General features: G+C 54.7%; 1 protein-coding gene across 1 annotated transcript in view; it reads left to right on the top strand.

Moving 5' to 3' along the window:
* MYO18B (myosin XVIIIB) overlaps positions 1-22,350 on the top strand; it is a 74,234-nt gene that overhangs the window by 5,415 nt on the left and 46,469 nt on the right. The window contains exons 8-19 of the mRNA XM_037375271.1: positions 202-302; positions 859-922; positions 2,609-2,753; positions 10,557-10,727; positions 11,652-11,742; positions 14,041-14,233; positions 15,586-15,666; positions 16,151-16,298; positions 16,436-16,595; positions 17,803-17,986; positions 18,765-18,957; positions 19,568-19,677. Coding sequence (XP_037231168.1) covers positions 202-302; positions 859-922; positions 2,609-2,753; positions 10,557-10,727; positions 11,652-11,742; positions 14,041-14,233; positions 15,586-15,666; positions 16,151-16,298; positions 16,436-16,595; positions 17,803-17,986; positions 18,765-18,957; positions 19,568-19,677 — 1,641 coding nt within the window. The remainder of the gene's footprint in view (positions 1-201; positions 303-858; positions 923-2,608; positions 2,754-10,556; positions 10,728-11,651; positions 11,743-14,040; positions 14,234-15,585; positions 15,667-16,150; positions 16,299-16,435; positions 16,596-17,802; positions 17,987-18,764; positions 18,958-19,567; positions 19,678-22,350) is intronic.

Raw genomic sequence — 22,350 nt, forward strand, 5'->3', positions numbered from 1 at the left:
GGCCCTGCAAGGAGCAATCCAGCCCCTCCTTGACAGCTCCCAGTAGCATTTCCCTCTGTCCAAGTGCCACCGTCTCCTCTCTTCCCTCTGTGCCTCGATGCCCTGGCACAGCAGCCACCCTGCCTGCACCGAGGGGCTGTCCCTGCCTGCACACTGGGTGGTGGGGGCTGCTGCTCATGCCTGCCTCTGCTCCCTCCCCAGACCATGCTGCTGGAGAGGGGCCGTGTTGCCCAGCAGCCTAATGGAGAGAGCAGCTTCAATGTCTTCCCCCTGATGCTGATGGGGCTGGATGCAGCGCACAGGTGGGTGTCAAGCTCCCATGGCACTGGGCAGCTCTGCTCCTCGCCTGGCTGCTCAGCTAATGGGCATCCCTGCTGCCAGTGGGCTCTCCTGTAATTTACACCTAAGTTGGCTCCAGCAACGTGATTTTTGAGACCCCTCTGATAGGAAAGAGGTTGTGAGAGTGAATACATTAGTGATGCTGCAAGGATTTTTATAGACTTAATATATTAGAGGTTTTCTAGCATTCCCTGGTGCTTTTTTTGCCCCTTCACTAAAACTGAAATTGGGCTGATCAGATGAGAGAGAGGTCCCTTTCCCTTCTTGCTTCTGGTTTTCCCCCCAGGCTCTGTGTCCCCAGGCTGCCCCAGGCGAAGGGTCCTGGTGTGTCTGGTGCCAGCTCCATCCCCCTGTGCGGGGCAGACCTGTGGCAGCTTTGCCCGTCAAGGTCCCTTGGACATTGCTGTACGGGGCTCTGTGGGTGTCAGAGATGCTGCCTGAGGAGAGGGCAAGGGGTTGGGGAGTACTGGGGGCAGGTGAGGAGGGAGCTTGACTCTCATTTTCTGTAACTACTTTCAGGACGATGCTGCACTTGCACCAGGTGGCTGAGAACAACTCCTTTGGGATCAAGCCATTCACAAAAGTAAGGAGACATGCTGCACAGCCACCTGCAGTGGGATGCTGTAGCACACCCCATTCATCACACCCAGCTACAGGATATGTTGGGGTCCTTGGCTGCTGGGCCACTCAGGGTGGTGCTGCTGTACTGGTGCATGGAGGGAGGGAGTGGATGTCAGGGTGTGAGGAAGGGTCTGCCCAGCCAGCCTCCAGCCCCCTTGACAGCCCCATGGGAGTGGGGGAGCTGCCAGGACCAGGGCTGCTGCTGCCTGGTGTCTGTGCTGGGGTTTCAGACTGTCACCCCATCCACCCCGAGGACAGATCCTGCTGCTCCAGGGTCAACACTCCAGGTTCAACAACCCCTGATGTTCACCTGTGGTGTGGTGGCAGCTCCTGGGAGAAAAGCGCATCCTTTGGAGTGCCCAGAATGTGATTTTTAAGGGATAAAAGTACTGCAGTTGATTTCCAGCACCAGCTCCTTATTAGTCTGAGCTGTTTGCAAAGATCAGGCAAATTGCCCATGAGCCAAAGTGCTGGGGTGAATTGCAGCAATTTGCAGTTACATCATCTAGTGATGAATTCAGTGTTCGGTCTTCATTAGGGAGCTTCTGCTCCTGTCCAGCAGCTGAAGGAATTGGCTGTTGGGGCAGCAGCTCCCATGGAGGGCATGGTGAGGTACCGTGGGTCCTCACCCTGCTGGTACAGCAGCAGGCTTGGATTCAGAGATGGGGGTTTTACCTTCCCTTCACAGTCCCTGATTCCTGTGGGTCCCCTGTCCCAACATGGAGGGTTTTCCTGCTGGGATGCAGAGGGTCAGCAGGAGCTGGAACCAGCCCAGAAGGAAAGCCAGGGCAGTGGTGTGCTGCGTCTGGGTTCACTTGGAGTTTGGGGAAATTCATCAGATTTTCCCTTCTGAACAGTGCTCCAGGTGCTGAGCAGCAAAAATCTCACCAGTGGCATCGCAGCTTCATCCCTGCAGGCAGTGGGGATGGATAACTCCTGCTGTAACACCAGTGTCACAAATATTTGGGTTTTTTTATTGAGTCTGGAGAAATCACAGACCTCAGTTGTGTTTTCTCATTAATAGCCACCACACCAAAATCCTTTACACCAGGTGGGCTGGTCCTTGCTGAGATGGGGATGCTGCCTGCTGGAGCCCACGTGCAGTGTCTGCCCCAGGGCTGCACGTGTCTGCACGGAACAGCCTCAGGGCAGGGGCAGAGAGCCCTGACCTCTCTGTGGGGCTGCATTTGCCAAAAAACCTGCAGGAGTCGTGGCCGGGGCTGCTGGGGCTGGAGGTGGGCAGATGAGGTCCTGCTGGTGGCTGGAAGCGGTTTGCTGGCCCCAGCACGCCTGTGGGGGGGTGTATTTTGTATTTAGGGAGAAGTGAGAAGATATAAAACGTCTGTCCCTGGCTGCTGCTAAACATCTCTGCAGACACTCCTGAAGTGGGGAGTGGAAATTATGTGTAGTCATATGATGAGGAGACGTACCCAGGCTTGTTCCTAACACCAGGCTCTCGAGGAATCTGCCGGGGGCTTCTCCCACCACTGTCTGAACTGTTTCTAGGGTCCCTTATTGGCTTTTCCTTGCTGCCCATATGGTTTTCACATGCCCTTTTGCGTTTCCCCCATGTATCCCCCTGTGCCTGGCACCTGCGGTGCTCTGGCAGAGGCAGTGATGTTTCCCCTCCTGTCTCTTTCCCCTGCAGCTGGAGGAGAAGCAGAAAGCCTCAGCAGCATTTGCACAGCTCCGGACTGCCATGGGCACGCTGGGCATCACAGCAGAGGAGCAGACTGCCATCTGGCGCGTCTTAGCTGGCATCTACCACCTGGGAGCTGCTGGCGCCTGTAAAGGTAAGCAGGGCTCCTGCCTTTCCTTTCCTTACACCTCATCTCAGTGCGGGGGTAGGGGAGGGTGAGGAAGCACATCCCAGCAGCGTTCGGTGCTTGGGGGCGTTGCTGGCAGGGAGGTGCATGGGAGCGATGCTCGACCGGAGGCTGTTGCATGGGCAGTGGCTCTGGGCTCTTCGTTGCCCATGGAGGAGCTGGGCAATGCTGCACGCTGGCATCCTGCCCTGTGGGGGCTTCTGGACCAGGTCTGGCCCCCGCCATGGGCAGACAGGACGGGGGCTGCAAGGCATTGCCTTGTGCCAACTCTTCGGGAAGGTCCAGGGTAGGTAACTCATTTGTTGGCATGTTGTCCCCGACGACACTGCGAAGGGACAGCTTCAGGTAGCAATAATTTTATCACCTCTTGAGTACCTAATACAGTAACTGAATTATAATAGGATGAGTCTGGATGAAGATTGTATTTATAAAGACTTCGTTAATACAGGCATATAGAAATTGCCTTATCCCTTATAAATTATTTTAAGATGTGCTCTAACCCATTTTAGAGACAGCCACATTGATTTACACACTTCAATTTATGAGGGCTACATAAAGGCTGCTATAAACTAAGCCATAGACATTTATAAATGTCTCTGCAACATGTCATAACACATCTTATGTTAATTTATGCCATTAATCATTTATTAATTATTTTAAAAGGATGAATGCTGTCGTCACTTACAGCGAGCTCTCTTTCTCCTTCTCTCTGGTGTTCTCTTTCCCCATCTCCATCTCCCCTAATACCCTTCCAACTTCTAAAATATGACCCTGCTGTCTGAGGCTGAAGTGTGAGATAAGGCACTTGGCGAAAAAAGAAAGTCCTTCTGCCTTGAGATTTTTCAGGAGAGCAGATTTTGGAGACGTGTCTCATGTTAAGAGTGACCAGCTCGCAGGCGAATGGAGGCATGGTTACTGTGTTGGCTGTGGAGAGTTTCGCTGGGTTTGCTCAAACTTACTGACTGTTCCATCCCAAGCATCCTGTAAGTCAGTCTAGAAGTGAATCGAGTGCTAATGTTCAACAAATCTTGTCACAGTTATTTCAGCATGGATGGGAATGTTAATTGCGGGCCCAGGCAGGGCGGTAGCTTCAGAGCAGACTTGGGTACAGGATTAGCAACCAGAGCATGTCTCAGCATCACTCACTCTGGTATTGATTCCCCCATCGTGTCTCAACAAAAGGGGAGAAATGAAAGGAAATATGGATAAAAAATGGATCAAAGCTGGATGGAGCAAAAGTCTCAGTGGGGGCAATGACTCTTTTAATGTGGTTAAACCTGTCTCCTGATAGCCATCTCTTCCCTTCCCCTTTCATGCACTTTGAAGTTGTGTATTCAAAATCCTCTCCTTGAAATCTCACCAAAGGGAGCCTCATCGCTGGTTTTTCACTGACATTCAGGAGCGCAGCCAGGCACTGCAGCTGCCATCGCAGCCTCCGCCACTGCCATCCCCACCACGTGCCGTGCTCTGGCTGCTGGGCCCCAGTGCAGGTTATATGCACTCTTTTTTCCTTCTGCTGATGGCTACCATCTCGTCACAAATTCAGTTTGTCTAGGAATAAACCCAGAGGAAATAGCACCACCTCCTTCTGGCTGGAAGTGGAAAATATATTTGCAGCTAGACAAACCCTGAGAAGAAAAGGTTGAATTTCACAAGCCTGCTCTGTCCTGGTGTCAGCGTTTCCCGTTGCCTTTGAAACCTGTTAGAGCAGCTCTTTTTGTGAGAAAGCAGCCAGAGGCCAGCGAGGCATCCTAGGTACCCATTCACCTAAGTACTTCCAGTCCCCTCTGTGGGCTGCAGAATATTACGTATTTTCATTTATTCATCATCGCCTCTTTAACTGGGAAGGAGGTTTCAAGCGCAGCTGGGGGTTGGCATTCAGCTCGCACTCAAGTTGTCCGTTTTGCTGACTGTTATAAAAATAAAGCATCGCTGCTTTCTGTGGGCTTCCCACCGCATGCCTTTAATAGAGGCGACTGGGTTTCCAGCAGCTGCAAGTCACTGAAGTCCTCTCAGTGCTGCAGGCATGTGTGTGCCGCAGCCGGGAGCCAAGCGTGGCTACCCCCACCCCCCCATGTGCACTGGCACAGCAGAGGCTGCTGCAAAACCGGTGGCTTGAACCCCTTGGATGGAGGAAAGCCAAAAGGGCAGGAGGCAGGGCTGGAGCCTGCTGCTCATGTCAGGGAGGCTCCGAGCCCCCCCAGACCCTCTGCAGAGGTTGGCAGGGTCATGGCAGCATCCTGCATCTGCTGCCCTCCCGCATCGCTGTGCAGCCAGGGCTGGTTCCCCACAGCAGCAGAGGGGTGGGAGCATCCAGGCAGCTGGGGAGGATTTTGGTGTCTAGTATGGGAGACCACCAGCAAGTAGCATGGGGTCAGTGATCAAGCTGCTGGCAGCCGTGGGCTACCGTGGCCCCGGCTGGGTCCTGCACAGCCCCACCGCTGCAGCACCGTGCCCTTGGGAGGCAGGAGAAGGAGCATCCGTGTTTCAGACCCAGGAAACCGAGGCATCGAGCAGTTTGTGAGCTGGGCTTGGGTCATGCCAGGGCTGAAACAGATTAAGGGGCTGAGCCTGGGTCCCATGTGCCAATGTGCAGGGCCCTGTTGTGTCTCTCCAGGGTCTCAGGCAGATGAGGCTGGCAGGAGCAGCAGGGATGAAACCCCCTTGAACACCCTTTTAGCTGTGTGAAATGGAAAGTTTCCAGAAGGGCAGGAAGCCATTTAGCCAAGTACAGTAATGGGGATGTCCATCAAAATGTGAGAGGGAAAGCACCTGGCAGGATCTGACTGGAATTAATTATGCAGCTTCCTGAGCGCAGATGTCAATCAGGAGTGGACTCGGGTGACTTACTGCTTTCTCACCAGAGCTGAGAAAAAAGCCTTAAACCCGTATTATTGCTGCTGTTTTACAGCCTCTGAGATGTAGTGACCTTTTCTTAATTGATGTGGAGATGGCACTTTGTTCTTAGTTCCATGCAAGCTCAATGCCCAGAGTTACCCTAATTTTTTATTGCTGCCTGTTGCTGAAAGGAGGAGGGAACAGCATCCCTGTAATTAGCCCTGCACCAGAATTTCCCTTCTGTGAAAAATGTATCGGTGCCCCTGGGTTGGTCACCGTTGCAGAGGGGAAAAAATGCGTGGGTGGCCGTGGTGCGGTGGGTGGGATGGAGCTGCGGCACTGCTGCTGGCACAGCCCGAGCCCGGTGCTCCGGCAGCGTGTGGGCTGCTGTCAGGAGGGGAGCACAGAAGGGGCCAGGCAGTAAATCACATGAAGCAACATCATGAAGCCGTGTGCCAATCATCCCTCTCCCAGCAGCTCCACCTGGCAATGCTCTCGGATACCTGTCTGCCTGGGGAGTCTGTAAGCCTTTGCAGTTTGTTTGGGGAAGCGGGGGGAGCCCCCAGCAGCCCCTCCTTTCCCTGGGATTCCTGTAAGTGCAGAGGACACAGTTTTGCAAGGAAAGCTCGGTGATCATTGCTTGTGTTTGTGAGGCTTGGAGCCACTTGTGTGTTCCCCGGCACTGACTGCAACAGCCAAACTGGCGTTGGAGGGGAACAGAGAGCAGGAGCCAGCGTGGGGAGCCTCTGCCCCGGCTTTAGCTTCGCTTTCCCATGCCCAACGGCAGCCTGGGGTGGTTAAATCCCTGGCTTTGCAGTAGCTCTGTGCTATGGGTGAGCGAAAGGCCACCTCGCTCCTGACGGGAAAGGCTCCTCTGTCTCCTGCATCATCATGTTCGTCAAAATGATTCTTGGAAAGGATTGCGTTAGGGCTGGCCTCTTGATCTTGCCAATTTTTCTCTCTCTCTGTTAAAGCCTTTTACTCTTTGGCACCTGGGTTTTCTTGCTGTAGGGGGAAGTGCAGCTGATTTTGCATGTTTTGTTTTTGGTAGGATGGTGGCTTTCTGTGTTTCTTGAGTTGAAACCCTCAGGAGCAATAGTTTTGCCCTGATGAAGCCTGATGGGAAAGACCTAAACCAAGGCAACACAGTCTCCAGGGGCTGGATCATCATGCAGTGACCATCCAGCCACAAGCCCTTGTACGCTGGAGGATGTCCTTAGGATTTCTTTTTCTCAGGCAAGAAGATTTAAACAGAATGGTGCATCCCCCCTCCAGGGCAGGGGGACCCCTGTTTGGAGCACAAACTGGGTAGAGCTGCATGCTCTGCTTCCTGGGTCTGCAAAATGAGGAGGTTTGCTGGAAATTGTGTTTTGAGCAGCTCAAGCCCCATGCAGGGAGTGGGGAGCAGGTCCAGACCTGCAGGCAGTGGGGTGCCAGGGGGGTCTGCACCCTGGCGCATCACTACTCACCATGGGAGCTGGTTTTCCTATGTGGCCTGGGGTTTGGAGCCAGGGGAGCAGGAGCAGAAAACACCGGGAGTAGCTGGGGTCCTGGCTGCAGCCTGGCTGCTGCTGCTGGCTTGTTGGGGGCCTGGGGGGTGCTGGCTTGGGGATTCCTGTTAACATTGCCTCTCCTTTGCAGAGATTTTAACGAACACCACTGCAGCCCTGGGTCTGGGCGGGCTGTCTCCCCACACGCCGAGTTATGACGCTATCTGTTCAGTGCTCTGACATCTTTATTACAAACAGTCGGGGAAATGCAGCCAGAATGGCAGATTTCTTTAATCATGCTATTACATAGCTCTTCCCTTTGTTTATATATAGGTGTTAGTATGTCATACATCAGGCAATGGGTCAACAGAGAATAGACTGGAGAATTTAGTGCAGGATAAATGAATTAACCATTCAGGTCAGCAGGAGCCTCCTTTCTCTCCCTGTCCCCTCCCAGGATAGTAAAAAGGAACAAATGGATTTGTCCCATTAGCAGTGCAAATGTTTTAATGACAAAATAAGTGGAAGAAAAAGGGCAGGCTGGCAAAGTGTGCCCCATGCAGCCAGTGGGGTGTGGGAAGGCAGGTTACTGGGGCTGCCAACCCACACAGCTTGCACGGGCAGAGGGCTTGTCTGGGCAGCGAGCCAGTGATATAGCTCCCTCTGCTCCTGGGCACTACTGCTGTCGGCTTGCAGGTACCAGCCCCAGCAGCAGCAGGTATGGGGGTGGGGGGATGGGGGATGTAAGCCCTCCAGGCTTCCCTGCTGCTCCTCATGCCTCCCAAATTGAAGTAGAAAATGGGCAACACATGGGCACGAGAGTGAGATGAAGCTGGTGCTGACCCTGTGTTTTCTTACTGCTTCTTTTAAATATTAAATGGGCTGAAGTAATTACCTTTTAGGTGTTAGAGCTGGAGTGTTTTACCATGGTCACTTTACACCCAGGAGGGCTGCGTGCCACTGCCGCTGTTTATATTTTATGAAGTGTGAAATGGTGTCTGGCCTCTCCTGAGGCGGGCTGGCGGCTGCGGGGTGGGCAGATCTGCGCCTCGGCAAGCCGTGGGCACAGTGGGGTTTGCAGAAGCACCGTGCCCCTGGGCTTGCTGAGCCCCTGGGCTTGCTGACTCAGCACACGCCAGCTGCTTACAGTGAGGGTGTAATCTGGGGAGCACCAAAGGAGCAAATGCCATTGGCGAGGGAGCATGCCCGGGGGATACCAACATGCCAAGCAGCATTGCTCAGCCTCGGGCACCATGTGCCAGTCAGACAGTGGCTGTTTGATTTTCTGGAGGTGTGAAATGTGGTGCTGCATCCCTCTGCCCAGAGCAGCAGGATGTCTTCCATGCTGGAGCAGCACGGTGGGAGCAACTGGTTTCCCTGCTTGCAACTGCTTCATTAGGAAGAGATGGCACTGTGGAGGGCTGGCCTGAGCAAAGCCCCTCGCTTGTCTTGGGGATGCTGGAGCAGCTGGCATGGGATGCTGGAGTGGCTGGTGTGGGATGCTGGAGCAGGCAGCATGGGATGCTGGCTGTGGGAACCCAGATGGCAAAGCAGGTCTGTGGCAGCCCTGGCCCTGCAACCCCTCCACTCCCCAGCATCCAGCGGTGTGAGGAGATCTTTTGTCTGATGGGAATCAGCTTCTGTCCAGCCAGCTCAGATGAAAACAAGTGAAAACAAAATAAATCAAAGCCTGGATTTTTGAGGCAATTCCTCTATCTGCTCCAGCACAGCCCTTGATGTTGGAGTCCTTCAGTCAGAATGAAAAATAATAGGAAAAGATCAAAGGGGAAGGGAATAGGGGGGTAACTTACATGGGCGTGCTGTGAAGCAGCCCCCCAGGCCCAGGGAATGTGGCTTTTTGCTGCTTTGTGCATCACCTCAGCTGGGAGCAGGCACCCTGGTCCCCCTGGGACTGGCTAGGATGAGGCCATCTCTTGCTTTCCATCCCAAACCCCTGCCACCAGCCACCTGCTGTATTTTAGGGGCTCGTCTTAGCCATGAGCCCCCAGGCTGGCTTCTCATCCATCACCACCTAAAAGTGCTACCTTGAGGTCTCCGGGCAACTTTGCTTGTCTGTTTCTGTTTCTACTCATCCCACGTGTTCTTGAGCCTGTGCCACCTGGCTGCCTCTACAGCATCTTTCCTTCCTGGATTTGTAAAAGGATTTATCCCACAGATTGCTTCCCTATTGATTTTAATCATTAAGCTGGAATCACTGTTGCTGGATGTAAATACTGTGTGCTGGGAGGAGTGCTGCTCTCGGGCTGACAGGGACAGCAAACTTTGCTGGGGGCTGGGGAAGGTGATCCAGGATTTTGAGGGATTGGTTCGTAATCCCATCAACTTCCATCAACGCATCTGCTAGTTCGCTCCACGGAAGCTCTTGAAATGCTGGCAGCAGCAGTTTCATGGTCCACCTGGTTCCTGACTTGCTCTGAATTGCCTCAGAACATCTCCTTGGAGCAGGTCTCCTCTCTGCCCGGTCTCACAGGGCAGGTGGGGTGCTCTGAGCAGTGGGGAGCACTGTAGCAAGGAAAATAGGTTCAAAAGCATTGGCTTGAAATCCTTAAAGTTGTGAACTGACTTCTGGCCAAAAAACCCCAAAAGTCCTCTTCTGCTGAATGATTGCCCAAGGGACAAATCTGTCAACCTTTCTCGAGTCAGCCAGCCTTTAATTTAAGTGTCGTGCAAAGCTGAGAAAATCCTTACAGCTGTTGTGAGCAGAGGCACGTGTGTAGGGAGGGCAGCCCCACGTCCTGCATGCTGTGAGAGCGGGAGCCGGTGGACCACCAACTCCAGTCCCTGGAGAGAGATACGGGAGCTGTCCCTGAAGAAGGGATTGCAGGAGGAGGTGGATAGACTTTAAGGAGGAAGAAGCTTTTCAGTTGAGTTAGTGACATTACGCAGATGGCGAGTGAGGCAATGCTAGAACTCTTCCTGGCAGCCATACCTTCAAGGTGGCAACCATCTTGTGATGTGGGTTGATTTGTAGCTGTTTTGCATCCTCGTTTCAGCCAAGCGTCTGAGTGCTGCTGGGGGGCAGAGGCCCCCTTCCCTGCCCACCACGCGGCTCCTGCCTGCCTTGCCCAAGCCAGCTCGTTGCCCAGAGGGCATCCAGGCTGTGGTCTGCAGGGTCGGTGCTCTGAGTGGGTCAGCAAGGGCAGTGCCTGGTCTGAAATTGCCTGTTAGGGATGCAAGGGAAGGGCTGATCCAGCAGTCTTTGGGGAATGGCAGGGAACTGGGGTGCACTGGCACAGCACCCCCGCTCGCCTCTCCATCCCGCACTGCAAACAGTGGTCCTTTTGGGGTTTTATTAGATTTTTTTGTGGGGTTGCACATGGGAGTGGGCAGGAATGCTTGCTGGAGGCACCAAGCTTGTGCCCAGCTCCGCTCAGGCTGGCTCTGCCTGAGCCCTTCATGCTCCCTGTGTTTTCCTCCCCAGTCGGCAGGAAGCAGTTCATGAAATTCGAGTATGCGAGCAATGCCGCAGAGGTGCTGGGCTGCGATCTGGAGGAGCTCACCACCGCCGTCTTCAAACACCACCTGAAGCAGATACTGGCACAGGTCACGACACACGGCCACCAGCTGCCTCTGGCAGAAGAGAGCTCGGCAGGTACCGGGATGCTACATCCCTTTTTCCTTTATTTATGGGTGGTATTGAAATGCTGTGCTCTGTGCTGCTCTGGGCTCTGTGTGAGGAGAAGATGAAGGGTGTGCTGCAGGGAGAGGCAATATGCCCTTTTTTTTTCATGGCAGTGAGGTCCATTTAAGTACATTCATATTAATTAAATCATTAACTGTCCTCTGTCATGTAGCTACCCTCAGCTCTACAGCTGACCCTGCTTGTCACCCTTAGGGACACGGAAAGAGGAAAGATCAGGTGAATTCAGATACTGCCCTTGGCAGATAAGTGACGTGGCTTAAATGCTGTGAGAGCTCTCCCCAGAAAAGGGAGGGAACACCCCAAACCAGGAGGGCAGCAGGGTGGGCATCCTTCCCCCGTGCGCAGAAATGAAGCTGTGCTGGTGTTGTGCACCCATGTGCTGCAAGGAGACCTGGACACGGCGGGGAGCTGTGCTTCTGCTGGACAAGCTGCTGCTGAGCCATTATGAACCTCAAATTAATATACGGATCTAATTCAGGAAGGCAGATCCAGCATGCATACGGCAGGAGCATGTGAGATATTGTCCAGCTTTAAGATCAGCTTTTCCACACTGGACTCATCTTCGGCGATAGGATTACAGCCAGGCCCCTGCAAGTTATTCTGATAAAAGTGAGAACTTGCAGAACTGGCCTTTAACATGGCAATGGTTTTATTTCTTAAGTATATGTTAGGGAGGAGGCACTAGAGGAGCTGAAGGCGGGCAGGTGGATATGCACTGCTATCTAACTGGGGCAGGCAGAGGCTGAGAGCTGTGCGGGTCATCCTGCCTGCCGAGCGAGGGAATCCCCTGCTACCAGCTGGGCTCCATGTGGGCTGAACTCAGCTGGAAATAAATGATGTGTATTTGCCTGCTCTTCTCTCTGCCTGCGCCAGGACCGAAGATGACGGGTGTGGAGTGCGTGGAGGGGATGGCTTCAGGTCTCTACGAAGAGCTCTTTGCTGCAGTTGTGTCACTGATTAACAGGTACGGAGCTGCTGAGGGCTGCGCTGGGGGTGTCTGTGGGCGATGGCTCCTTCTCCTGGGGTTGCTGAAGAGGAACCTTTGCTGGGGGCTCTCCAGAGGAAGGCACAGAGCAGGCAACTGTTGCCTGCTGAAAAAAGACACTTATCTGAAAATCTGCGCCTGGGAGAGTGTGCTTGCACTCAGGACCTTCTACGGCTGTCAGCCCTGCACGAGCCGGCAGCGGGGCCGAAAGGCCCCACGGAGCCGCAGTCTCTGTATGTCCGGGTGTTGCACAGGGCACGGTGTGTCCTGCCAGCACGGGCAGCCTGGCATGGAGACCCGACAGCGGCGGTGCCCGGCTGGCACCGCTGCTCCTGCAGCAGCTAAGGGAGGCGGCACTGTGAGCAGACGTACTGAGCAGTGGAGAGGAGGGCATCACGGTGCTGAGAGGAGCAGCCTAGCTTCCTATTAATAATAGATGTGACTTTGCAGACTGAAATCAAGGTTACCAGTACAAGCAGAGCAATAAACCAGTCAGGGAATCCCACAGCGAGCCCTGCAGGTGCATGGTAGGGGTTGTTTTGTAGTAAAAGCTTGATTGCAGGAGAGGTTCGAGGTGTCAAGAGTGAAAGGTCTGGCACTAGAGTAGCTGTTGAGGTGCCCTGTGAGTCTGGGTCTGCGTCCTGCTGCTGGGTGCTGGTGCAGCTGAGCAAGCGGCACCTTCCTCTGCCCCAGGGGCTGGTCTTCACTTGGCTTATTTCCATCTGGAAAGCCAGGATGGCAAGGACATCCTCTGTGGCCTGATACATCTCTTTCTTCAGGTGGTGTAAGTCCAAAACAATCTATTCAGATAAATAGAATAATTTAACACTGGGGTAAGGATCAGGCCCCCAAACCATTCAATTTTCTCAGTTCCAATGCACAAGTCAATTTGTTGAATTCAGCATCCACATAAAAGCTGGTGCCCAAAATACTCTGTCTTGTTACTGTAGGTTTATTTTAACCTGCAGTTATTTAACCTGCAGAATATTTTTATTGTAATTCCTAGCAACCACACACCAAAGGGAAATTGCTGATGGTACTCAAAGGACTGACAGAAGAGCAAAATGTTGCTGGTTCTTCTGAATGATAGCATTAGCTCGGGATGTGTCCCAGGTCCCCTCTTCCCTTTAAAGGTAGCTTTGTTTTGCCTGGCTTTATTTTCCACACCAGCCCACCAAAGCCTATTAAGCTATTGCAACAATGATCCAGGAGGAGAGGCAGGTTTCGGTGCATCATGAAAATACTGTCTCCTCAGTCGATGGCAATGGTGAACCTGAAGCTTCAACTCCAGCTGCAGGAGGGTGCTGTGATGAAAATCTGCAAGGAATTCATAAATTGTTTTGTTTCTTCATTCAACCCTGTGCTTTCACGGAGGTGCTGGCATCCTCAGTGGCCCGTGCCCACCCAGGAGAAATGCATCCCCTTGAGTCTCACTGAAGCAGTGGTGGGCTGCCTTGTCAGCAGGGCTGTGGGGAAAGGGGCAGCAATGCAGCTGGGGAAGCAGCACACTGCGATGCCTATTTCAGAAATGAGCATTAAAAACAATCTTAGAGGTTTCCCATGGTCAGACTCCACTGCTGTCCCTATCTGAAATACTGGAAAAGTCTGCAAGCAGCATTTGAAGAAGTAAACAACTCTCTTTCTCCCAAGAAGCTCCTTGATGTCTGCTGCTCCGACCACACATGTTCCTCTTACAGATTTCCCCAGGAGCTGAACACTGACAGCTTCCCCTGTAGAAATGGCACAGACAGTGTGGCACAACATGGCAGCTGGGGCTCTGGATGCTCCCGTTGTCCTCAGCGTTGGTGTCACATGCCAGTTTAGCCACTTTGCAAATTAATTGCTCCATCAAACTTAATACGTTTGGATGAAGATGTAGTACTTTAAATACCTTAAGTGCCAGGATGGGGCTAAACATGGGAAGGGCGGCATCTGGCCCCAGCCCGCTGTTAAGTGTTTGTTAGGCCAGGCTAGGAGCAGTCGGTGCCATGTGTCTCCATCCAGGCTGGGAGGAGATGCTTGGCTTAAATAGATCAAAGAAGAGGTGGGTGAAGCAAAAGGGGTAATCACAGGAGCTGTGCCAGGAGGTGTGGGTGCTCCCTCACAGGAGACACTGGGAGAGAGGGAGGGGGGAAGCACTGGGCTGGTCACTGCTACATGGGATGGTGCCCACCCAGGGATGTGCACGTTGTGGAGAGGAGGCAGTGTTACCTCTGAAGGGAGAGCTGAGATGCATCTATGGGTAAAACCTGGTGGTGTGTGCGGTTCTTTCCCCAGGTCTTTCTCCTCCCAGAGCCTCTCCATGGCTTCCATTGCGGTGGTGGACACTCCTGGCTTTCACAACCCACGGCACCAGCGGAGTGAGCGAGCGGCGACTTTTGAAGAGCTCTGCCACAACTACGTGCACGAGCGGCTGCAGGCTCTCTTCTATGAGAAAACCTTTGTTTTGGAAATGGAGAGGTACAGAGAGGTGAGGAGCAAGGGGTGAGAGCAGCATCCTGGAGAGCAGCTTCCAAGCACCTGGGGACGGGGCTGTCTTTGACCCAACGGGTCCCTGTGCCCTGCCGTTGTGTAACCAAATAACACACTCAGTAGCTTCATCAGGAGGGATGTTGCAGAGATGAGGGGTCTGTATAGAGTGGTGGCTTTGAGCTGGGTCTCTCTTCTGCCTTGCCACCCCAGTCACAGATCCTCTTGGGTATTTCTGACATGCCAGAGATGCCAGGCTGCCTTGGTATCTCTTTGGACATACTTGTTCCAGCTCAGGAGGCTTCGTGCCCTTCTGTTGGTGCAGTTGAGTTTTTCCTCAGGAGATGAATAATCCAGAGTAGAAGGGGAAATGATAAATTATTGCAGAAATGAGCTGCTGAAAGCTCTACAAGGAGAGATGAACTTGTTAGGCTTGCAGAAGTTACATTAATACCTCTAACCCTGGGAAAGTACTTGAATACCCATAGCTTAATATTCACACATCACTTGTGCCAAGTAAGTATATACATGCTTGCTCTTCACTAGTGATGAATGTGTTGTCAAGCTTGAAATGGCGGAGGGCTCAGCAGGCTCGTCTTGCCTCGGCTTTGTTGCTGTCTGAAGACGGCTGCCCTGGTGCAGGACATGTCTCTGTGAGCCTGAGCCCCAGTGACACATTTTCTCCCAGAGTTGGGTCCCACATGAGGGTGGTAGTGGCATGTGCCCTTGGTAGGAAGAAACTTGGGCCCTGCTGCTGCTCTCAGCCCCACCTGCATGCTCAGGCTGCAGGCCTGAGTCCTGAACAAAATCTCACCGTGTGTTACCATGGAGAGACACTAAAGCTACAACTTCTGCTGAACATCCCCGGTTCATACGTGAGCAAGAGCAAGCCTTGCTTACTGTGCCCATCGCGGGGGGCTCCCCCTGCTCCAGGGCACAGTGCTGGTGGATCGGGAGCGGGTGCTGGAGCTGGGGGTGGTGGGTGAGCCCTGCAGCCTGAAGCCTTGCAAGCTGCAAATTAAATAATTTATTGTTTTCTTGGTGCTTTCTTAAGTCTTCAGTTGTTATCATATCCATGATTTATGCAGCTTGTCTGGCATCCACAAAGCGCTGCAGACGCCCGGGGGGCATGGTGGCCCTGACAGCCCTGCCCAGGGGGCAGATGCGGCCATGCCCCCGTGTGTGGTGAAGGTGTCTCCAGTGGCTGCTCCACTCCCCTGGGGTCGGATCTCTGCAAAGCCGAGCAGGAGCAGGGCGTGCACCATCTTCCCCCAACTCCATGCAAACCTACCTCCTCTTGGCTTTCAGATGCCAGACCATGACTGAAACAAGCTTTTAAATAATGTTTTCCAGGAAAATGTTGAGGTGTCTTTTGATCTTCCAGAGCGCTCTCCACTGGCCACGCTGTCCATCATCGACCTGAGCTCCTCACAGGTAACCTGTCCCTGTGGCCGTGGGGGATGCTGGTTGCTCTGGCTGTGCTCGAAGCATCCTCCTGCTCAGAGGAGTGATGCTTTCAGAGACAGAGTGGGACCTTGTGGTGTGTTTTGCACAGAGCAGCCCGGGGTGTTGCAGTGGTGGAGGGGGCACAGCATTAACTAAGACCTTTTTGGCTTTCTAAAATATAAGCCCTGCTCTTGGTCAAGCCCTGCACCCCGGGCACCCCTCCCAGCCTGGCTGCAGAGCCAGGATGACTGGTCCCTCTGGGACACTGCGTGACTGTGGAGGTCTTGGGGGTGATGTCCAGAGCTGGATCAGGCCAGAAGCCTGGTCTGGGGCAGGGGACACAGCTGGGCAGTGGCACTGGAGGGCAGGATGGGGGTGAGGTGGGAGCAGGCTGGCATGGCTGTGGCTGGATCCAGCTGCTGGCAGCCCTCCTGCCCCTTCCCTGTCACCCAGAGCCATCTTCCTCCGGCAGCCACAGGCGCTGCCTGGCAGCCCGGGGGCCGATCGCAGGGGGCTGCTGTGGATCCTGGATGAGGAGGTGCTGATCCCAGACTCTGGGGATGGCACTGCCTTCGACCGCCTGTGCTCCTACTTCGCCACGAAGAGACCTGACCAGGAGGGTAAGTTGGGGTCAGCTCGGCTGCCCATCCTTTGGCATCACCATCTAGTTTTTGAAATTTAAGAAATCACGTATCAAACTAAACTGCTTGCTGGGCTTTTCCTCTTGGGCGATTTTGGGGTGCTGTTGCTATTGCAGGGGATGGCTACATGCGTAAGTGCGAGCAGGTGCTGCACTTTGAGATCTCCCACCAGCTGGGCACGGACCCTGTGCGCTACGACTTCACGGGCTGGGTCAACAAAGCCAAGTTCAACCTCTCAGCACAAAACGCCATCCAGGTGCTGCAGCAGTCCAAGGTGTAAGTACAGGGGAGGTGTCACGGCGCCAGCAGCCATCCCCACGGCCGTGGGAATGGGTTGGGGAGGCTGGGGCTGGAGACTGCAAACCTGCCCCAGCTCCAAGAGGCCGTTTGGGGTATGGAAGGCAGAGGGTTGCGTGGGGCATCCCAACAGAGAGGAGAGGACCCACAGTCTGGCTGAGGTCAGAGGAGCTGCAGGCAGCCAGAGTGGGCAGTGATCTTGGTGCTGGCTGTAAGGTGTCCCTGAGCGTCCCCCCACCTCCTGCCCAATGCACAGCCTGGGGGACAGAGCTAATCTGCCCTTGGGTGGGCAGGAAGGGGATGGGATCTCAAGTGGATCCCATCTGTGGGGTTGCCTGAGGCACTTGCCAACACTGGCATTGCATTGCTGGAGTCCAGCATCACCCAGGGGAAAAACTACAAGAAAGCCAGGAAAAAACCCCACACCTTTCAACGCAGCTTTGTGGGAATCCTGAGAGTTTAGTTAAGGTGGGGGGAGCAGATGTCAAGTGATTTGACTTACAGCCATCAAACCCCGGGGCTGACTGACAGCCAGATGCACACGTTGTGATCACAGTAGACGCCACAGAGTGAGCTGGTGAATAATGCCGTGGTGAGCTGCTCTCCATCAAAGCTGCCTGGTTTCTGCAAGTCAGCAGATCTGTGCTGTTGATGTTTCAGTGGGGGTCCCCTCCTGTGGGTGTGGCCAGGGGGTAGGGTGGGGGCCACCAAGGGGACCCCACGATGTCCTCGGCTCTGCAGTGCTGCAGGGTTGGGCGTCTGGCACGGGCCGGTGCCGCGAGGCATTGCCAGCCAAGGGCAGCTCACTGTGCAGCAACCACACAGGTTTCCCCCGCTGCTTCGAGGCACCTTGTAAACTAAATTGGAATTGAAATGTAATCGAGCTGTCTGTGCACACGGGATGATTTTAGCCTTCTGCTTAAACACTCCCCAGCTCATTTTGTTTCGGGCTTCAATTCAGGGAAGTTTTAACAACAGTGAATAGCTCAGTGCCCAAACCAGGGAGGAACAGAGAGGTGGAGGGTGTCCCAGCACACTGCTTTACTCCATGGCCGGGTGCCCTGCAGCAGCACCAATGTTGAATTTGGGGTGCTGGGCGTTGTATCCCCATTGAAGGGGCTGGGAAGCAGAGGTTCCCTGGCACCACCATGGCCCCACCACCCCATCTTGTTGCTCGCCCTGACAGAGATGCCGTGAAGGAGCTGGTGTTGCTGCGCTCATGGGCACCACTGGCCTGCCATGCTGTGGCAGGGCTGGAAGGATGCTCCCAGGCGGCCCTGCACCGCAACAGCTGCGTGAGGAAGACCTTTGCAAGCAGCATCGCAGCTGTGAAGCGGAGGTCGGTGTGTGCTCAGCTCAAACTGCAGGCGGTGAGTGTGGGCACCGGACCCCTCATGGCTGTGGGTTGGGGTGTTTGCAGCACTGCATATCCTGATCTCACACCGACACCCTGCCATTCACACACTCCTCCTTAGTGGGGAGCCCTACACCCCCTGGCAGGCACCCTGTGCACCATGGGGCTGGTGGCCACCGTTGTGGCTCTGTGTCCCTGCAGGGCTTTTAGTCCAGGATTCTGCTCTGGCTGCGAGTGGCCGCGAGCCTCCCCAGCGCTGCTGTCACTCAGGGAAAGCATCCCAGGCAAACAAATCATTAAGCAGATTACACACACACCTTGCTGTGCTGCTACTTAATCCTCTTAAGCACTCAGACAAGTAGACTGGCCCTCCGTGCTGGGGACATTCCAAGCTTCTGCTATCTCAGCCATAATTAGGTGGCTAAACTCTCTTGAGGAGATGAGGCTCAGCTGACTCCTTGGCCAGTCCACTTTGTGGTCCTGGCTGTCCTGGCAAACACCTGTCCGGCAATCCTCGACCCTGGTAACTTTTTGTAGCCCATCAACTGAAAACACGGGACATTAGGAGGAAGGGTCCTGCTCAGCATCTGTGACCTGCATCTTGGGGTCACCTCTCTGACTGAAGCGGTTGTTCCTAACATGCTTTAGAGCACTGAGGGCTTTGAGGGCTCTGAGGATGACTCCTTTACCTGCCCAGACATCCTGCAGCGGGTGCATGGGGAGCATTTCCCACTACTGTCACGTGCTGCCCCGTTGTCCCCCTCTGTCCACACTGACCTCTGCTTGCCTGGCAGGACGCGCTCGTCAACCTTCTCCGACGGTCCCAGCTGCACTTTGTCCACTGCCTCCTCCCAGGAGTGGGGGCAGAGGGGCCAGTCCCTCGGCTCCCCGCACCGCCCGACACAACCCTGCAGCTGGATGTGGCAGCCCTGCGAACCCAGCTGGAGGGGACCCAGCTCATGGATGCCCTGCGCCTCCACCGCATCGGTACGCCCGGCCCTTCGCCACTGCCGTGTGCAGTGCCAGTCCTGTCTACCAGTGCTGCCCTGCTGGTGGCTCAGCGCTTCCACGCTTTGCTCATCATTCTCCTCTTGTCAGCCCTACATCAAAACCCCCAAGTTTTACTGCTGTTTCTTGCAGGGGTTCCCAGCCCCTCTCCTGCCTGCAGCCTGCAGTGCTACCGGGCGGCACAGCCTGGGCATGGCAGCTGCAGCTCCAGTGGGAGCTCCCCTGGAGCATCCATGTGTCAGGCGGGACCTGCACCAACCATGGTCACAGTCCATGCCAGGGGGAGAGGGATCCATGCAGGAGGCTGTGGGGCACCTTCTGCATGACACGAGGTGCTGGGATGGCATCTCACCATCTCAAGCGCATCCCTGCTGCTTCTCTACTCCCTCTGCCCTGCCCTCACTGCATCAGTTTCTCTCCACTAGGGGCAGATCACCCCCATACCCACCACCTGCTATGCCTTTAGCTGTGCACAGGAGGTGCCACCCTTCGCAGCAGCTCCCCACAACTGGTTCCCTCCCCAATACTTTGGTGCAAGCCGCATGCCCCTGGGCTGGTGTGGTCCCCAGCCGTGTCTATTTGCCCCCAGGGTATGCGGATCGCCTGCTTCTGACCCAGTTCCGCAGGCGCTTCCAGGTCCTGGCTCCGGAGGTCATGAAGAAGCACACCTCTGCCTACGAGGTGCCGGATGAGAGCAAGGTGTGTGCTGGGCTGGGCTGGGGAATGTGGGCTGAGAGCCCTACATGGGCCTTTGCCAGTGCCAGGGCTCTTCCAGCCCTGCCTAACGTGGTCAGGGCTTTCTTTGCAACAAGGAGCAATTCCTGGAGGTCCCTGCAGGCAGCCCCTGTGCTGACATTGCCCGTACCCTGCATGAGCCCAGCTGTGCTCCCTCCAAACGGGCTGGATCACACCAGCATTCCCCTGCCCTGGGCCTCACTCAGGCATTTGGTGTTGCTGATATTATTCCTTTATCTGCTGTAGGCTCAGTACCCACAGGTCTGTGGGCTGCCGAGCTCTGGCGTCACAGCTGTGGGTGATGCTCCTTTGCTCTGTTGCCACAGGAACCACCACAGGTGGGAACACACATCTGGACAGCTGTTGAGAAGCTTTGGTAGCAGGGTTCTCAGTGCAGGTCTGGGGGTTCTTAAACACAAGGCTGTGCCCAGGCACTAGGGATGAAGGAGTACAACCCCATTCAGCAGGGCTCAGAGTAGCACACCAGCGTTCACAGTGCTGCCGAGAAACAGCGACTGGTTTTGGAAGCCTGTGGGGTCAGCCCGTAGGGTCAGAGATCTCTAGCAATGATCAGGAGTGATCTGGCAGCGGCTCTGTGTCCTGCGTGGGTGCAGCCTCATGCAGCACTGGGTTGCAGGGGGTGGCTTTGCAGCCTGCTTCTCTTCACCCTGCCCATGCGTGCCTGAGCACGGAGGGACATGGGTCCTCCAGCAACTTGGCAGAGCAGCCAAGCTCAGCTCTTCATCCCAGTTTCTCCCCCTGAGGACTGTTTTTACAAAGGCAGTAAACATGCCTGGTGTGGGCTGCATTTGCCAACGTTATTGCACCGTGGAGAGGACTTGGAGAAATCAGCCTGGAAATGAAGCCTGTTATTGCTTCTTTTTAATACTCAAGAGGAGACAGCTTTGAAAAGCCTGCTTGCTGAGGGCTGTGTCTTGATCATCTGGTGCTCTGGCTGTGTTCCTGGTAGGTCTTGTTAGGACAGGGCACAAACTGTGGGACTGGAGGCATGTGCAGGGGCCAGGATCTGTGTGTTGCTATGGCCAAACATGGCAGCACCCCATCCCTCTCCATGGCTCCCCAAAACCCAGCTGGCTGAAGACCAACCAGGCAGCATTCCCTGGGACCCAACAGAGCAGCGACCATGGGGCTTCCTGGGGACTGGGCATCATCTGCCTTCAGGCACCTGTAAAGCAGCAGCCCAGGGTGGCTCTTAGCCTCATCCCACAAAGCCTGAAAGTCAAAGGAGCTCGGGAATGAAGGTGGAGATCTGCCAGTTTTATCGGTTTCATAATAAATATGTAGCAAAACCTGGGGACAACCTCCTCTGCCCCTGGAACAGGCTATGAGTGAGGCAAGAAGCACTGAGAGCCGGGAAGAGCTGAGAGGAGATGAATTAAACATGGGCATGTGCTCTGTTGTGCAAACTGCCAGCCAGTGTGTGCAAATTCAGTTAAGACCTTGGGATTTAATAAGACAAGTTTGACAGTTGGAAAAGGTCAATATTGTTATTAAATGCTGTAAGGAGGCAGAGGGTGCCCTGTTGGCAGCATGTAAGCAGGGGATTTGAAAAATCCCATCCTCCTGGAGCTTGTTGCCACACGGTTTTGTTAGCTGGAGACTTCTTCCCAGTAAGCTGCAGTAACTCGGCTGCTGGAACAAGAGATGCTGGTCTGTAGCGAGGGTGACTGTGCAGCGATAACTGACCCCGTGCTTGCACCAGCCCCACCGTTGTGGATGGGATGGGATTGTCCTGCACAGCCCTGTGCCCGGCCTCAGTCCCAGCAGTATCGCAGGAGCGGGGCACAGCCGCGGTGCTGGTGCTTCCTCACCTCTGGCACATGGGTTCATGCACCGTGGTGGTCCATACCCCCGTGCACTGACATGCTCCATCCCCACCTCGCCCTGGTGCATGCACAGCTGCAGGTGAGGGCTAGGGGTGCAGTTCTGCTGCAGCAAGGTGCTCCCAGGGCTGTGATGAAATATTTTGTGCACGGGTTTGTCCTTCATAGAGGAGATGCATGAGGCCGCCAAAGCCTCATGTTGTATGCTGTGAAGTATTAGTGGAGGATTTTTGTTGCAATTTCTGTAGCCCTGGGGCTTTCAAATCACTCCAGATGACGTTTGCTGCGCCGGGGAAATGTATGATGTTACTGGCTGTTACGTTCGCATGTTGGTCCAAAGCTCAGAGTAATTGAGTCCAGGCTTCTCCTACGGCTCAGGACTAATCTCCTGGTTGCCTCCCCGTGAGGGCTCAGCTCTGCACTGGCAAGCTTGTGGGGGAACTCGGTGCTTTCCCCCCTGCTTTTGGCTCTACAGGCTGAGCTGCTGCCAAGCTGGGCAGGAGGGGAGCACTGAGGGCTCACAGCTGCACAGCACAGCTGGGGACCCTGGCTGGACAGTGCCAGGACAGGCTCTTACCTTCCCCTGAGTAACGTCCTTCCATACCTGCCCTATGCATCGGGGTCCTTCCAGACCAAGGGTGGCAGCAAAAGGGGGAAAATCTTGCACGCAGCAGCAGATCTCTGCTCCCCATCTTGCCAAAAGCCTCCAGGGCAGAAAGCCCTTCTCGCACTGGGAGGTGAGGCTGGGGCAGCTGCTCTGGAGGCTGCTCTCGGGCTGGGTAGGTGTACCTTT

Source organism: Falco rusticolus, chromosome 1, assembly GCF_015220075.1.
Source record: "Falco rusticolus isolate bFalRus1 chromosome 1, bFalRus1.pri, whole genome shotgun sequence".
NCBI classification, from domain to species: Eukaryota; Metazoa; Chordata; class Aves; order Falconiformes; family Falconidae; genus Falco; species Falco rusticolus.